We start from the raw sequence: 17,237 nt of genomic DNA on the forward strand, positions 1-17,237 counted from the left end.
CTACTAGCTTGCCACCCAAAAATAACCCATCTGTAAGCTAATTCACTATCAAAGATAAAGGGTGTGATTTTTTCCCCCCGCGTTGCGTCTGGCGCACCTCCTGTTATACCTGGCGAATAGTGGGAGAGCCCCTAAATGGGTCTCGTGCTGGGCACTAAACCAATCGCGATAGTCCTGGCCGAGCTTGGCCCCAAACCCCCAGCGGCCAGCTTGGCCCTGCCCGGGCGCCAAGGTGCCTCATGCACATGAAAGGCGGGAGTGGGCGGTTTTCAAAAAGGGTGGGCCTAAAGGGGTGTGTGAAGGACAGGGATATGCTGAAGCGGCGGTGTGCTAAATGCAGGTGTGGCCTTAATGATGGGGGGCCCTCAGCAACGCCAAAGGGTTATATGCTCATTTGGGCCCTGCCACGATGCCGGCGAGGATGGATAGGGTGGGGCCAGGTCTCCCTCATGCCGGAGTGGTGTTGGTGCAAACATTTAGTGACGGAGTAATGAGGGGTGGGAGGGGGAGGGGGGAGGAAGAGAAAAATAGTTGCCCCTCCAGGGTCAAGTGTTGGGGGTGCTGCCCATGTCTACAGGTGTAGTGATGTCCGTGGGTGTGGGGGACCTCCAATGTTCTTCGAGCTCTGGCACCCTTTAAAAAGGGGGCCCCGACCTCTGAGCTGCCAGCCTTGCCGGCATCTTTAGGCGCCCAATTCAGAAAAAATTTGCAGTGTGGGATATTTCTGTGAGAATGTCCCCAAGTTCCCAAAAAAATGACTGTGTGGGTGAATTGCGATCTGGATCGCACCCATACACCTGGTGGAAATCACCCCGTGACTCTTGCCCAAAATGACACCTTTCAGGAGAATCTCACCCAATAGGTTACCCCTACACTGAACTCTTACCCTTGACATGACACCTTACCAACACCTTTTAAAAATTTAAGCACACCATATCTACAGGTTATAGAACATAGAACATAGAACAATACAGCGCAGTACAGGCCCTTCGGCCCACGATGTTGCACCGAAACAAAAGCCATCTAACCTACATTATGCCATTATCATCCATATGTTTATCCAATAAACTTTTAAATGCCCTCAATGTTGGCGAGTTCACTACTGTAGCAGGTAGGGCATTCCACGGCCTCACTACTCTTTGCGTAAAGAACCTACCTCTGACCTCTGTCCTATATCTATTACCCCTCAGTTTAAAGTTATGTCCCCTCGTGCCAGCCATATCCATCCGCGACAGTGAGAAGGCTCTCACTGTCCACCCTATCCAACCCCCTGATCATTTTGTATGCCTCTATTAAGTCTCCTCTTAACCTTCTTCTCTCTAACGAAAACAACCTCAAGTCCATCAGCCTTTCCTCATAAGATTTTCCCTCCATACCAGGCAACATCCTGGTAAATCTCCTCTGCACCCGCTCCAAAGCCTCCACGTCCTTCCTATAATGCGGTGACCAGAACTGTACGCAATACTCCAAATGCGGTCGTACCAGAGTTCTGTACAGCTGCAACATGACCTCCCGACTCCGGAACTCAATCCCTCTACCAATAAAGGCCAACACTCCATAGGCCTTCTTCACCACCCTATCAACCTGGGTGGCAACTTTCAGGGATCTATGTACATGGACACCTAGATCCCTCTGCTCATCCACACTTTCAAGAACTTTACCATTAGCCAAATATTCCGCATTCCTGTTATTCCTTCCAAAGTGAATCACCTCACACTTCTCTACATTAAACTCCATTTGCCACCTCTCAGCCCAGCTCTGCAGCTTATCTATATCCCTCTGTAACCTGCTACATCCTTCCACACTATCGACAACACCACCGACTTTAGTATCGTCTGCAAATTTACTCACCCACCCTTCTGCGCCTTCCTCTAGGTCATTGATAAAAATGACAAACAGCAACGGCCCCAGAACAGATCCTTGTGGTACTCCACTTGTGACTGTACTCCATTCTGAACATTTCCCATCAACCACCACCCTCTGTCTTCTTTCAGCTAGCCAATTTCTGATCCACATCTCTAAATCACCCTCAATCCCCAGCCTCCGTATTTTTTGCAATAGCCTACCGTGGGGAACCTTATCAAACGCTTTGCTGAAATCCATATACACCACATCAACTGCTCTACCCTTGTCTACCTGTTCAGTCACCTTCTCAAAGAACTCAATAAGGTTTGTGAGGCATGACCTACCCTTCACAAAGCCATGCTGACTATCCCTGATCATATTATTCCGATCTAGATGATTATAAATCTTGTCTCTTATAATCCCCTCCAAGACTTTACCCACTACAGACGTGAGGCTCACCGGTCTATAGTTGCCGGGGTTGTCTCTGCTCCCCTTTTTGAACAAAGGGACCACATTTGCTGTCCTCCAGTCCTCTGGCACTATTCCTGTAGCCAATGATGACATAAAAATCAAAGCCATAGGTCCAGCAATCTCTTCCCTGGCCTCCCATAGAATCCTAGGATAAATCCCATCAGGTCCCGGGGACTTATCTATTTTCAGCCTGTCCAGAATTGCCAACACCTCTTCCCTACGTACCTCAATGCCATCTATTCTATTAGCCTGGGGCTCAGCATTCTCCTCCACAACATTATCTTTTTCCTGAGTGAATACTGACGAAAAATATTCATTTAGTATCTCGCCTATCTCTTCAGACGCCACACACAATTTCCCATCCCTGTCCTTGACTGGTCCTACTCTTTCCCTAGTCATTCGCTTATTCCTGACATACCTATAGAAAGCTTTTGGGTTTTCCTTGATCCTTCCTGACAAATACTTCTCATGTCCCCTCCTTGCTCGTCTTAGCTCTCTCTTTAGATCCTTCCTCGCTACCTTGTAACTATCAAGCGCCCCAACCGAAACTTCACACTTCATCTTCACATAGGCCTCCTTCTTCCTCTTAACAAGAGATTCCACTTCCTTGGTAAACCACGGTTCCCTCGCTCGACGCCTTCCTCCCTGTCTGACCGGTACATACTTATCAAGAACACGCAGTAGCTGATCCTTGAACAAGCCCCACTTATCCAGTGTGCCCAACACTTGCAGCCTACTTCTCCACCTTATCCCCCCCAAGTCACGTCTAATGGCATCATAATTGCCCTCCCCCCAGCTATAACTCTTGCCCTGCGGTGTATACTTATCCCTTCCCATCATTAACGTAAACGTCACCGAATTGTGGTCACTGTCCCCAAAGTGCTCTCCTACCTCCAAATCCAACACCTGGCCTGGTTCATTACCCAAAACCAAATCCAACGTGGCCTCGCCTCTTGTTGGCCTGTCAACATATTGTTTCAGGAAACCCTCCTGCACACACTGTACAAAAAACGACCCATCTATTGTACTCAAACTATATCTTTTCCAGTCAATATTTGGAAAGTTAAAGTCTCCCATAATAACTACCCTGTTACTTTCGCTCATATCCAGAATCATCTTCGCCATCCTTTCCTCTACATCCCTAGAACTATTAGGAGGCCTATAAAAAACTCCCAACAGGGTGACCTCTCCTTTCCTGTTTCTAACTTCAGCCCATACTACCTCGGAAGAAGAGTCCCCATCTAGCATCCTCTCCGCCACCGTAATACTGCTCTTGACTAGCAGCGCCACACCTCCCCCTCTTTTGCCTCCTTCTCTGAACTTACTAAAACACCTAAACCCCGGAACCTGCAACATCCATTCCTGTCCCTGCTCTATCCATGTCTCCGAAATGGCCACAACATCGAAGTCCCAGTTACCAACCCACGCTGCCAGTTCCCCTACCTTGTTTCGTATACTCCTGGCATTGAAGTAGACACACTTCAAACCACCTACCTGAACACTGGCCCCCTCCTGCGACGTCAAATCTGTGCTCCTGACCTCTATACTCTCATTCTCCCTTACCCTAAAACTACAATCCAGGTTCCCATGCCCCTGCTGCATTAGTTTAAACCCCCCCAAAGAGCACTAACAAATCTCCCCCCCAGGATATTTGTGCCCCTCAGGTTCAGATGTAGACCATCCTGTCTGTAGAGGTCCCACCTTCCCCAGAAAGAGCCCCAGTTATCCAAAAATCTGAATCCCTCCCGCCTGCACCATCCCTGTAGCCACGTGTTTAAATGCTCTCTCTCCCTATTCCTCATCTCACTATCACGTGGCACGGGCAACAACCCAGAGATATCAACTCTGTTTGTTCTAGTTCTGAGCTTCCAACCTAGCTCCCTGAAAGCCTGCCTGACATCCTTGTCCCCTTTCCTACCTATGTCGTTGGTGCCAATGTGGACCACGACTTGGGGCTGCTCCCCCTCCCCCCTAAGGACCCGGAAAACACGATCCGAGACATCACGTACCCTTGCACCTGGGAGGCAACATACCAAACGTGAGTCTCTCACGCTCCCACAAAATCTCCTAAATACTTCCTCAAAGTAACAAGTGCTGTGGATGTGGGAGAACCTGTAGATATGGGGCGCGATTCTCCACTCCCACGCCGGTTGGGAGAATCGCCTGGGCCGCCGAAATTTCCGGGGACGTCGGTCCGACGCCCTCCCGCGATTCTCCCAAGCGGCGATAACGGGCCGGTCGAGTTTCGCGGGCCGGAGAATCGCCAGAGACACCCAAAATGGCAATTCTCCGGCACCCCCGCTATTCTGAGGCCCGGATGGGCCGAGCGGCCAGGCCAAAACGGCAGGTTCCCCCCGGCGCCGTCCACACTGGTCGCTGCAGTCGTGGGCGGTGCGTGAACCCTGGGGGGACGGCCTGTGGGGGGGCGAGGGGGGATCCTGCACCGGGGCGTACCTCAGATGTGGGGTGGCCAGCGATCGGTGCCCACCGATCGTCGGGCTGTCCTCTCTGAAGGAGGACCTCCTTCCTTCCGCGGCCCTGCAAGATCCGTCCCCCATCTTCTTGCGGGGCGGATTTGGACAGGACGGCAACCACGCATGCGCGGGTTGGCGCCGGCCAACCCGTGCATGCGCGGATGACATCCATTATGCGGCGCCGGCCGCGTCATCTATTCGGCGCCGCTTTTACGCGGGTGACAAGGCCTGGCGCGGGTAGATGACGCGGCCCCGATACTGGCCCATTGTCAGGGCCTGAATCGGTCGGAACCGGGGCCGTTCCGCGTCGCTTGAACCTCAACGGCGTTCACGACGGCGCGGCCACTTCGGCGTGGGGGTGGAGAATCCCGCCCATGGTGTGCTTAAATCTTTAAAAGAACTATTAGTCAAACATGATTTCTCTTTCACAAAATCATGTTGACTCAGTACTAAGTGCTATTTCTTCCTTCCTGAATAATAGATTATTGTATTGTACCCAGGACAGATTACAAAGTCTTACAACACCAGGTTAAAGTCCAACAGGTTTGTTTCGATGTCACTAGCTTTCGGAGCGCTGCTCCCTCCTCAGGTGAATGAAGAGGTATGTTCCAGAAACAAATATATAGACAAATTCAAAGCTGCCAGACAATGCTTGGAATGCGAGCATTAGCAAGTGATTAAATCTTTACAGATCCAGAGATGGGGTAACCTCAGGTTAAAGAATTGTGTCAAGCCAGGACAGTTGGTAGGATTTCGCAGGCCAGATGGTGGGGGATGAATGTAATGTGACATGAATCCCAGGTCCCGGTTGAGGCCGCACTCGTGTGCGGAACTTGGCTATAAGTTTCTGCTCGGCGATTCTGCGTTGTTGCGCGTCCTGAAGGCCGCCTTGGAGAACGCTTACCCGGAGATCAGAGGCTGAATCCCCTTGATTGCTGAAGTGTTCCCCGACTGGAAGGGAACATTCCTGCCTGGTGATTGTCGCGCGATGTCCGTTCATTCGTTGTCGCAGCATCTGCATGGTCTCGCCAATGTACCACGCTTCGGGACATCCTTTCCTGCAGCGTATGAGGTAGACAACGTTGGCCGAGTCGCACGAGTATGTACCGCGTACCTTTCTTGAACAGAGGAGCTGCATTTATTATTTTCCAATCTGATGGGTACTTTCCAGAATCTTGGGACTTTTGGAAAATTGCAACCAATGCATTTACTATCTCCGCAGTCGTTTCTTTTAGGACCCGCGAATGAAGCCCACCAGGTCCTGATAACTTGTTAGCCTTTTGTTATAATAATTTTCTCAGTATCCCTTCCCCGGTACTTTTATTAGTTGTAAGCTCCTTCCTCCCTTTCACCTTTCGATTTACAAATATTTTATTTGTGTCTTCTACAGTGAAAATACGCAAAACATCTGTTCAATGCTTCTGCCATTTCCTTATTTCCGTTATCAATTCCTCAGACTCACTCTTTAGGCAAAGGACTCAAAACGTTAGCTCTTTTCTCTCCCTACAGATGCTGCCAGGCCGGCTGAGATTTTGCAGCATTTTCTCTTTAGTTTTAGAGGACAAACACTCATTCCTTTTTAAATACTTGTAGAAATTCTTTCTAGTTAGCTTTCTCTCATATTCTAATTTTTTCCTCCTCATTTCTTTTTCAGCTATCTTTTGCTGATTTAAAAATTCTGTGAAATCTTCTCTTTGAAGAATTGTGCGCTATTTCTTTCAATTTGCTCCTATCTTTAATTTCCTTAGTTGCCCATGGATGGTGTATTTGTCTCTTTATAATCTTTCCTTCTTACTGGAATGTATCTTTGCTGAGTGTTATGAAATGTCTCCTTAAATGTCTGCGACTGCATCCCTACTGACCCACCCTTAATCAAATTTCCCAGTTCACTTTAACCGGCTCAGTCTTTAAAGCCCTGTAATTATCTTTACGTTTAAAACACTAGTCTTAGACCGTTCTCCTCTCCTTCAATCGGAGTGCAAAATTCAATCATGTTATAATCACTGCTACCGAGAGACTCCTTTATTATTAAGGTTATTAATTAATCCTGCCCCGTTGCACACTACCAGCTCTAGAATATCCTGCTCTCTGGTTAGTTCTAGAACATGCCGTTTTAAGAAGTTGTTCCAAAAATATTCTATGTACTCATTTTGCAGGCTACCTTTGCCGATTTGGTTCGTCCAATTTTTATGTAGATTAAAATCACCTCTGACTACTGCCCACAATTTCCCACAAACTCCCATTAATTATTTCTGTATACCTTACCCTAAAGCATTGATAGTTAGGAGGCTTATAAACTACTCCCATAATTGACTTCCTCCCTTTGCTATTTCCGATCTCTACCAAAGTTATTCTGCACATTGATCTTTAGAATGAAGTTCACCTCACAATTGTACCAATGTCATCCTTAATTAACAGAGAAACCCCACCGTATTTTCCTAGCTTCCTGCCCTTCTGAAATGTCAAGTATCCTTGAATATTCAGGTCTCAACCTGGAGCCACATCTCTCTCATGGCTATCAGATCATAGGTGCTGATTTCTATTTGAGTTGAAAATTTCTTTGTTTTGTTATGAATGCTATAAGCATTCGGATTCGAGACTTTAGTTCTGACTTTTTACTATTTTAGCAAACTCTGGCCTTACCTGCTGTTGCACTCTTCACGTTCTGTTCATTCCTGCCATGCTCGGATTGTCATTACTCCAATTGCTATCTTGCCTTATCCTTTCCCTTTAATTTACCACATCTTCCCTCACATGATCCTTCACCTCCACTATTTATTTTATAGCTCCATCACCCGAATTATACTACTCGCCAAAACACCTGATCCCAATGAGATTCAGGTGAAGACAGCCCCAACGGTACAGGTCCTATTTCTCCAGTATCGGTGACAGTGCCCCTTGAATTGAAATCCATTTGTCCCACACCCCAATCTTTGAGCCATGCATTTAACTCTCTAACCTTATTTACCCTATTGCAATTTGTTCATGGCTCAAATAATAAGCCAGAGATATGGGCCGGGATTCTCCCCCAACCGGCGGGTGGGCCATACCGGCGCCAAAGAGTGACGTGAACCACTCCGGCGTTGGGCCAGCTGGAAGTTGCGGAATCCTCCGCACTTTCAGGGGCTCGGCCGGCGCTGGAGTGGTTGGCGGCACGCCAGTTGGCGCATGCGCAGGAGCGCCAGCGTGTTCTGGCGCATGCACAGAACCGCTGGCGTGATCCCTGCGCATGCGCAGGGGGTTTCTTCTCCGCGCTGCCATGGCAGAGCTTTACAGAGGCTGGCGCAGAGGGAAAGAGTGCCCCCATGGCGCAGGCCCGCCCGCAGATCTATGAGCCCCGATTGCGGGCCAGGCTACCGTGCCCCCCCCCGGGGACCGGATCCCCCCCGCCCCCCCCCCCGAGGGCTCCGCAGGTCGCCCTCAGAGCCAGGTCCCGCCGGTATGGACCTTGTGTATTTCAAGCCAGCGGGACCGGCCGAAAACAGACGCCCACTCGGCCCATCGGGGCCCGGAGAATCGCCAGAGGGGGCCGCTGCCAACAGCCCCCGACCGCCGAGACGCGATCCCTGCCCCCGCCCAAAAAACGGCGCCGGAGAATTCGGCAGCCGGCGTCGGAGCGGGATTCACACCGCCCCCCGGAGATTCTTCGACCCGGTGGGGGGTTGGACAATCCCGCCCATTACCTTTTAAGTTCTGCTTTCTATTTTAGCCCCTAGCTGAAATATTTCCTAAGCGGAACCTGTTTCGTAGTCCTAACTACTTCACTGGTAACAAAGTGGATGGACCACGACAACTGGATCCTCCCCCTCCCACTGCAAGTTCTCCAGTCAAGTAGATATCCCAAACCTTGGCACTGGGCAGGCAACGTAGCTTTTTGCACTCTTGTTGCCAGCTGCAGAGAACTGCGTCTATCTCTGACCATACTTCCCCCATCTACCACATTCCTATTTACTCCCCCTGCTTGAATGGTTTTGTATACCACACCCCATGGTCTGTTTGCTAATCCACCTCCTAGTTCCTGCTCTGACATTAAAGATTATTATTAATCCATATAAACAGCATGGGCCTTGAACCCGCTGGACAATTGCAATGGCTGAGGCTTCTCCGCTTTTTGATGCCCATACCTGTCTGACGTGCCCATGAGGTATGACTGCCTTCTGAAACAGAATGTGCAGAACTGGCTCCCTCCCTGAGGCATCGTAGTGTCTATAGCTCAGCTGCGAGCTGAGCCAAGATTCCTCGGGCTGCAGATGCTTACTGCAGATTATTTTTCCGTGGAACACACTGGCATCCATCAGCTTCCACAAACTGCAGCTGCATCACATCACCTTCCGTGCCATATATATTGTATTCTAATTAACTCAGCAATTGATTATTTTCTGAAATAAATTTTAATGAACGATTCTAGTCTCATTTGTGCTTATATTCGTATGGTTGCAATAAAAGTTCTGCATTCCCAGATTGAAATTCCCTAGTTTAGATAGATGATTAGCAAATACTCACTAGCCAATTACCGTTAATATCATATTTCAGAATTTGTTTCTAAATGAGGGCTCTGACCAGCTACTGATTACAGGCTGACTACGAGCTGTCTCTCTCAGTACTCCCTCTCTCTCTTACAGAGCGATAGCTCTGATTTGTCTCTCCCAATACTCTCTCTCTGTCTCTTACAGACCAATGGCTCAGATCTGTCTCTCCCAGTACTCTCGTTCTCGCTCTCTTACAGACCGATGGCCCCGATCTGTCTCTCCCAGTACTCTCTTTCTCTCTCTTACAGACCGATGGCTCCGATCTGTCTCTCCCAGTACTCTCTCTTTCTTACAGACCGATGGCTCCGTTCGGTCTCTCCCAGTACTCTCTCTTACAGACCGATGGCTCCGTTCGGTCTCTCCCAGTACTCTCTCTCTCTTACAGACCGATGGCTCCGTTCGGTCTCTCCCAAGTACTCTCTAACTTTCTTATGGATCGATGGGTCTGTTCTGTCTCTCCCAGTACTCTCTTTCTCTTACAGACTGATGGCTCCATTCTGTCTCTCCCAGTACTCTCTATCTCTCTCTTACGGATTGATGGCTCCGATCTGTCTCTCCCAGTACTCTCTATCTCTCTCGCTTACGGATTGCTGGCTCCGATCTGTCTCTCCCAGTACTCTCTATCTCTCTCTTACGGATTGATAGCTCCGATCTGTCTCTCCCAGTACTCTCTATCTCTCTCGCTTACGGATTGCTGGCTCCGTTCTGTCTCTCCCAGTACTCTCTATCTCTCTCTTACGGATCGATGGCTCCGATCTGTCTTTCCCAGTACTCTCTGTCTCTCTTGCGGGTCGATGGCTCCGATCTGTCTCTCCCAGTACTCTCTTTCTCTCTCTTACAGACTGATGACTCCGATCTGTCTCTCTCTGTACTCTCTTTCCCTCTTACAGACCGATGACTCCGATCTGTCTCTCTCTGTACTCTCTTTCCCTCTTACAGACTGATGGCTCCGATCTGTCTTTCCCAGTACTCTCTCTCTCTTGTAGGTCGATGGCTCCGATCTGTCTCTCCCCGTACTCTCTTTCTCTTACAGACCGATGGCTCCGATCTATCTTTCCCAGTACTCTCTTTTCATATGTATCTATGGCTCCATTCTGTCTTTCCCGGTACTCTCTTTCTCTTTGGATTTATGGGTTCACTCTGTCCCTCCCAATCGTCACTTTTATAACACAAGAACTAGGAAGTAGGTAGACAATTCAGTCCTTCGAGCCTGCTCCACCATTCAATATGACTATGGCTGATTTGATCTGGGCCTCATCTCCACCTTCCTGCCCGCTACCCATAACCCTTCATCCCACTACCAAGTAAAAAGCCATCTACCTATTCCTTAAATTTAAATATTGTTCTGACATCCACTGCACTCTGGGGTAGAGAATTCCACAGATTCATGGCCATTTGAGTGAAGTAATTCCTCCTCATTTCTGTTTTAAATCTGCCTCCCGTTAGCCTAAACCCAAGGCCTCTCATTTAAGAATGTTCAACAAGGGGAAACATCTGCTCTAATTTTAGCCTGCCCATGACCTTGAGTATATTATATACCTCAATTAGATCTCCTCTCATTCTTCTAAACTCCAGCGAGTAAAGACCTAAACTGCTTAATTTTTCATCATAAGGCAAATCCTTCTTCCCTGGAATCTACCTAGTGAAACTTCTCTGAACCACCTCTAATGTATTTATATCCTTCCTCAAGCATGGGCACCAAAACTATGGGAAGCACTTCTTTTACAAATCTATGGCTTCACTCTGTAGACCCTCCTAATACTAGTTTTCCCTTGCTGATATACGGCTCCGCTCTATCCCTCCCAATACTAGCTTTCCCTTGCTGATATACGGCTCTGCTCTATCCCTCCCAATACTAGCTTTCCCATGCTGATATACGGCGCTGCTCTATCCCTCCCAATACTAGCTTTCCCTTGCTGATATACGGCTCCGTTCTATCCCTCCCAATACTAGCTTTCCCTTACTGATATACGGCGCTGCTCTATCCCTCCCAGTACTAGCTTTCCCTTGCTGATATACGGCTCTGCTCTGTCCCTCCTAATACTAGCTTTCCCATGCTGATATACGGCGCTGCTCTATCCCTCCCAATACTAGCTTTCCCTTGCTGATATACGGCTCTGCACTGTCCCTCCTAATACTAGCTTTCCCTTGCTGATATACGGCTCTGTTTTATCCCTCCCAATACTAGCTTTCCTTTGCTGATATACGGCTCTGCTCTATCCCTCCCAATACTAGCTTTCCCTTGCTGATATACGGCTCTGCTCTGGCCCTCCGAATACTAGCTTTCCCTTGCTGATATACGGCTCTGCTCTGTCCCTCCTAATACTCGCTTTCCCATGCTGATATACGGCTCTGCTCTATCCCTCCCAATACTAGCTTTCCCATGCTGATATACGGCTCTGCTCTATCCCTCCCAATACTAGCTTTCCCTTGCTGATGTACGGCTCTGCTCTGTCCCTCCTAATACTAGCTTTCCCATGCTGATATACGGCTCTGCTCTGGCCCTCCTAATACTAGCTTTCCCTTGCTGATATACGGCTCTGCTCTGTCCCTCCTAATACTAGCTTTCCCATGCTGATATACGGCTCTGCTCTGTCCCTCCCAATACTAGCTTTCCCTTGCTGATATACGGCTCTGCTCTATCCCTCCCAATACTAGCTTTCCCATGCTGATATACGGCTCTGCTCTATCCCTCCCAATACTAGCTTTCCCTTGCTGATATACGGCTCTGCTCTGTCCCTCCCAATACTAGCTTTCCCTTGCTGATATACGGCTCTGCTCTGTCCCTCCTAATACTAGCGTTCCCATGCTGATATACGGCTCTGCTCTATCCCTCCCAATACTAGCTTTCCCATGCTGATATACGGCTCTGCTCTATCCCTCCCAATACTAGCTTTCCCTTGCTGATATACGGCTCTGCACTGTCCCTCCTAATACTAGCTTTCCCTTGCTGATATACGGCTCTGCTCTATCCTTCCCAATACTAGCTTTCCCTTGCTGATATACGGCGCTGCTCTATCCCTCCCAATACTAGCTTTCCCATGCTGATATACGGCTCTGCTCTGTCCCTCCTAATACTAGCTTTCCCTTGTTGGTATGGCTCCACTCTGTCATCCCCAATTCTCATTTTCTCTTGCTGATTTATGGTTCTGGAGGCCCTTCCAATTCTCACTTTCTCTCACTGATTTGTGACCTCGCTCTGTCAATGTCTTGTCAGCCACCATTCACCCAGAACGCACTGTTTCTAATTAGAGTAATTACATAGAATAATTGCAGCACAGAAGGAAACAAAGGGACAGTGCACTCTGGGTGATCACGCCTTCTGGGTTAAATGTAGGGTTCCTACTATACAACCAACTCACTTCAGAAGGTAACTGATATCAGTCGTGCTGGGCATGATTTATTTGCAACCTCATTTACAGTGGCAAGCAACAAAATGTTGAAGGCAAACTAAATACAACAATAGTTTGAACCAGTTTCAAAGGGTTAAAGCATATAAACCGTCAATTTGACCTATGGAGTCACATCTGGTGTCCACGTCTGTTGCAGCTGGGTAAACTTGTAATTAACTGGTACTCAAATCCTTATAAATAGAGTCTTGCCTTTGGGAAGTCTGTCTGTGTGACAGAACTAATTTATTCAAATAAAGGACCTCAACCTCCTTCATACATATACAAAATAGTGCCAGTGGTCATGATGTGTTTCACAAATGCTGTTGATTTCAGAGTTCATCCAACTACATATAAACTAGGAGCAGGGGTAGACCACTCAGCCCCTTTTTTTGCTCCACCATTCAATAAGATCATTCCCGCCTACCCTATTAACATTTCACCTCTTTGTTAATAATCTATTTAGCTCTCCCTTAAAAATATTCAAATATTCTGCTTTCACTGTCTTTTGAGGAAGAGAGTTCCAGACACTTACAACCCTCAGAGAAAACCTTTCTCCTAGTTTCTGTCCTAAATAAGCGATCACGTATTTTTAAACAGTGACCCCCTAGTTCTAGATTCTCCGACAAGAGGAAACATTCTCTCCAAGTCCACTCTATCAATACCCCTCAGGATCTTAAAGGTTTCAATCAAGTCGCCTCTCAAACCTCGAAACTCTAGTGCAATCGGCAGCCCTGGGGCCAAATATGGTCCATTTGGGTTCTAAGTTGGGACGTTTTGTTGACTGTTGTCCATGCGCAGTGTTGCCACATACTGCTGATTTCTAGCCATGCAGTTTTTCTCCTACTGGTATGACTGAAGTGATACGCACATAAAGCAAGGGCAAATGAAGTGAGGTGCATGCTGATTGCACACAACAGTGACTGTGAGAGCCATACGTTCCCTCTGCTTCCAAAGCGTAAATATTTATTTTGTTTTTACCAGTTGAAGTCAGTTCTACTAATATATGAATGATTACACATTTGCTAAAACTCGTTATGAAATATTCAACAAAGCATAGAGTGGAAGTAATTACTGTAGTACCAAGCGTACTTTGTGTACTCAATCTTATTCATCGGGTCACGGTTAGTCGACAAGCCCGATTTCAACCTTGCAGCCCATGGAGGTGAAGGTGATCACTCGTATAACCCATTCACTAGCCTAGGTTGTCGATCACTGTTCTAGTGGAAAAAACTAACCTCTCCAACCTTTCCTCAAAAGACAACTCGCCAATTCCTGGCAGTTGAATAAACCTTCTATGAACTGCTTCTAACTCGTTTACATCTTTCCTTAAATAAGGGGACTTACTGTACACAATACTCTAGATTTGCTCTCACCAATGCTCCGTACAACTGAAGCAAAACCTCCTTACTTTTGTAATCAATATAATAGATTAATAGCCGAGTTATGCAAGTTAATTGTTTGTAGTATTTAGTCAAACTGCTTATCTGCTCACATGCTGATAAAACTTTGATTTCACACAATGACCATATTTCTTAATTTTTTAATTAATTAATTAATTTAGAGTATCCAATTTCCCCCCCCCCAATTTTAGTGTGACCAATTCACCTACCCTGCACATCTTTTTGCGTTACGGGGGTGCGACCCACGTAGACACGGGGAGATTGTGCAAACTCCACATGGACAGTGACCTGGAGCCAGAATCGAACCCGGGTCCTCGGCACCGTGAAGCAGCAGATGGGGGTCTCGGTTTAATGTCCTAACTGAAAAGCAGCACCTTCAGTAGGGCAGCATTCCCTCAGTACTGCACTGTATTGTTAGCATTGATATTTATGTTAAACCTGGAATGGGACTTGAACCCAATTTGAAGTGATTAGACACAAGCTCCCATTAAAAAATATAAAGATTTATTAAATAATTTCGACCTACTGCTATGAACACACTGAAAGATTCAAATTAGAAATGAACACATTACCAATTTTAAAAAAAACAGAATGATAACAGCCAAAGTAAGTCTCATATATAAAACTGTTTGGGCTGAAATTCTTTTCTTTGCCGTTTTTACCTTATGGTTTTCATAAGTTGTGCTAGGAGTAGGATTCAAGTTTATCCTGAGATTCTAAGTAAGCTTCAATTGGGGAGGTAAGCCCAAAGTACATTCTTCATAAATAAAGCAAAAGCTGCCTAAAGTTCACCTTTTACAAGCGTAGACTACTAATGACACAGCTACGTTTTTTTTTAGGCCTTTCTATTTAGGCCTTCCTACTTTGTAGGATAGAAATATAAAACCAAAAAGAACACAAGCTAACCTTGCCCTAAGCGATGGAATTTCTGTTGGTTCTGGCTCTAAGATTTCATAGGCCAAATTAACATCTTCAGTTTCTCGCAATAGAGCATAGATTGGTTCAATCTGTTCATTAAATCTTGCCAACAGAGTTCTGGCATCTTTCTTTGGTAACGCAGATTCATCCTCTTCCACTTCAGTGTGACAGAAGGTGCATCGGAATGTTCCTGCAAGGACAGAAAGGAATTTTCTATTAACATTCACCACAGTATGAATGCCATGTCGTCAATGAATTATCACAAATCTTACTCCAAGATTTCTGTACCAGCTGTTGTTTCCTTGTGATAATTAGGCTTAAGTTCATCAATGAAAAACAGTGGATGTCAATGGCACTACGAACAGCTCAAAATGATTGTGAGAACATGAGGATCTAAGTAAATGGGGCGAGGCAGGACCCACACAATGACACCAAGAAAACAGTCATGGGTGGGATTGATACAGGAGTGGTTCCGCTTTTGGAAACCAACATAGTACAGATGGCTCTGTAGCTATGTAGAATCATATTAGATCGCAGCAGATCAAGTACTGACCCTGAGAAAACACACAGAGCGTGGTGAATAGGTTTGATGAGCTACAAGCACAAAGAATTGTGTGGGAATCTGTTGTCATGGCTTAAAAATGGTGTGGACTCGGAGCTTAATATTCAAGGATATAAAAAGTGTTCAGAGTGTTAGATAGGGAAAAGGGAGGTGGTGTGGAAGTTTAGTAGGGCTGAGAGGCAAAACGGGTACTTTCACAATAGCGAGAGAGAGGTAGAGGAACAATCTGGAGAGAAATTATAGATTGTGCAAGGACTATAGAGTGGTGATCTTGGATGACTTTAATCACCCAAATATTAATTAGGGTAGTGTTAGAGTAAAGGGCAAGTAGGGAATGGAATTTATGAAAGGTGGCCTCAAACTCTTCCTAGATCACAATGTTCTCAGAGCATCTAGAAAGGAAGCTTTGTTGGAGTTGTTGCTGGGGAATGAGATGGACCAAGTGGATGGATACTTGGGTAAGAATGATCATTGTATCACCGGCAATGCAGAAGGGCAAGGAACAATCTAAAATAGAACATCTAAATTAGAAGAGAGCCAATTTTAATTGAATAAGAAGGGGTCTAGCCAGGGTAAATGGAACCAAAGACTGACAGCGGAAACTGTAATGGAACAATGGGAGATCTTTAAGGAGGAGATGCTTCCGATACAGGCTAGGTACTTTCGAACAAGAGCAAAAAGGGAACCAAAGCCAGAGTTCTGTGGATGATGAGAGCGATAAAGAATATGATGAAACGCAAAAGAAGGGACTGTTGCAGTCCACAGAAGAATGGGCAAGTTTGCGCTTTTCCACTTACCATAATCAATACTATGGCCCATTTTTTAACCATTTTCTTGATATGCAGAGTGGAGTGGATACAGTTACTGAAAAATATTGTATCTACTGAGGTTGCGTCATTATTATAATGCATGGTCCTTGGCAATGAATAGACATTCTTTGACTCACATTGATCTGGTATTTTCTCGAGGGCTATTTTTTGATTTTTGGTTTGTCGGGGCTTCTTTTTAACTCTGACTAACTCATAGGTGATAACTTCTGTATTTGTGTTGACATATTTGGGCCCTTAGAGAAGCAGAATCAGAAGAATGCATCAGTACCATCAATAATCAACACCCCTCCATTAAATATAAAGCCACAAAATCAAAGGAAAGCAGTAATTTCCTAGACACCACAATGTTTAAATTGGCACAACTTCCACAGACCGGTGAGGCCAGCTAATTCATTTTCATTGAATTTGCACAAAGCTGGAAGATTTTAACCAGGCAGTCGCTACCCTTTTTACTGCATCCCAGAACTTCATCACAGATTTAAATTTAATAACTAATCAAACATTGATCCTGATCTAGCATCAGTTGATGTTTGTGGAAGAGAGTTCCAAATGTTTTGTGCGTAGAAGTGTTTCCTAATTTCATTCCTGAAAGATCTGCTTCTAATTTGCAGATTATGCTCCATAGTCGTAGACTCCCCAACTGATAATTTTCCTCATTACATGTCCTTCATTATAACACCGACCACACTTAGAAAGTATTTTATTGACTGTAAAGCCTTTTGGGAGGTACTAAGATTACAAAAAGCATGATAAAAATGCAAGTTGTTGATTACGGTCTGAAACTGTAGGACAGGTAAAATGGTTGCATGTTTGTCT

At 46.3% G+C, this 17,237-nt stretch overlaps 1 protein-coding gene across 3 annotated transcripts in view; it reads right to left on the reverse strand.

The window, feature by feature from the left end:
- Positions 1-17,237, reverse strand: part of gtf2e1 (general transcription factor IIE, polypeptide 1, alpha) — a 112,338-nt gene that overhangs the window by 10,402 nt on the left and 84,699 nt on the right. For all 3 annotated transcript variants that reach the window (XM_072513715.1, XM_072513713.1, XM_072513714.1), the window contains exon 3: positions 15,018-15,219. In XM_072513715.1, the coding sequence (XP_072369816.1) occupies positions 15,018-15,219 (202 nt within the window). The remainder of the gene's footprint in view (positions 1-15,017; positions 15,220-17,237) is intronic.

The sequence above is a fragment of the Scyliorhinus torazame genome, chromosome 8, assembly GCF_047496885.1.
Source record: "Scyliorhinus torazame isolate Kashiwa2021f chromosome 8, sScyTor2.1, whole genome shotgun sequence".
Lineage (NCBI taxonomy): Eukaryota > Metazoa > Chordata > Chondrichthyes > Carcharhiniformes > Scyliorhinidae > Scyliorhinus > Scyliorhinus torazame.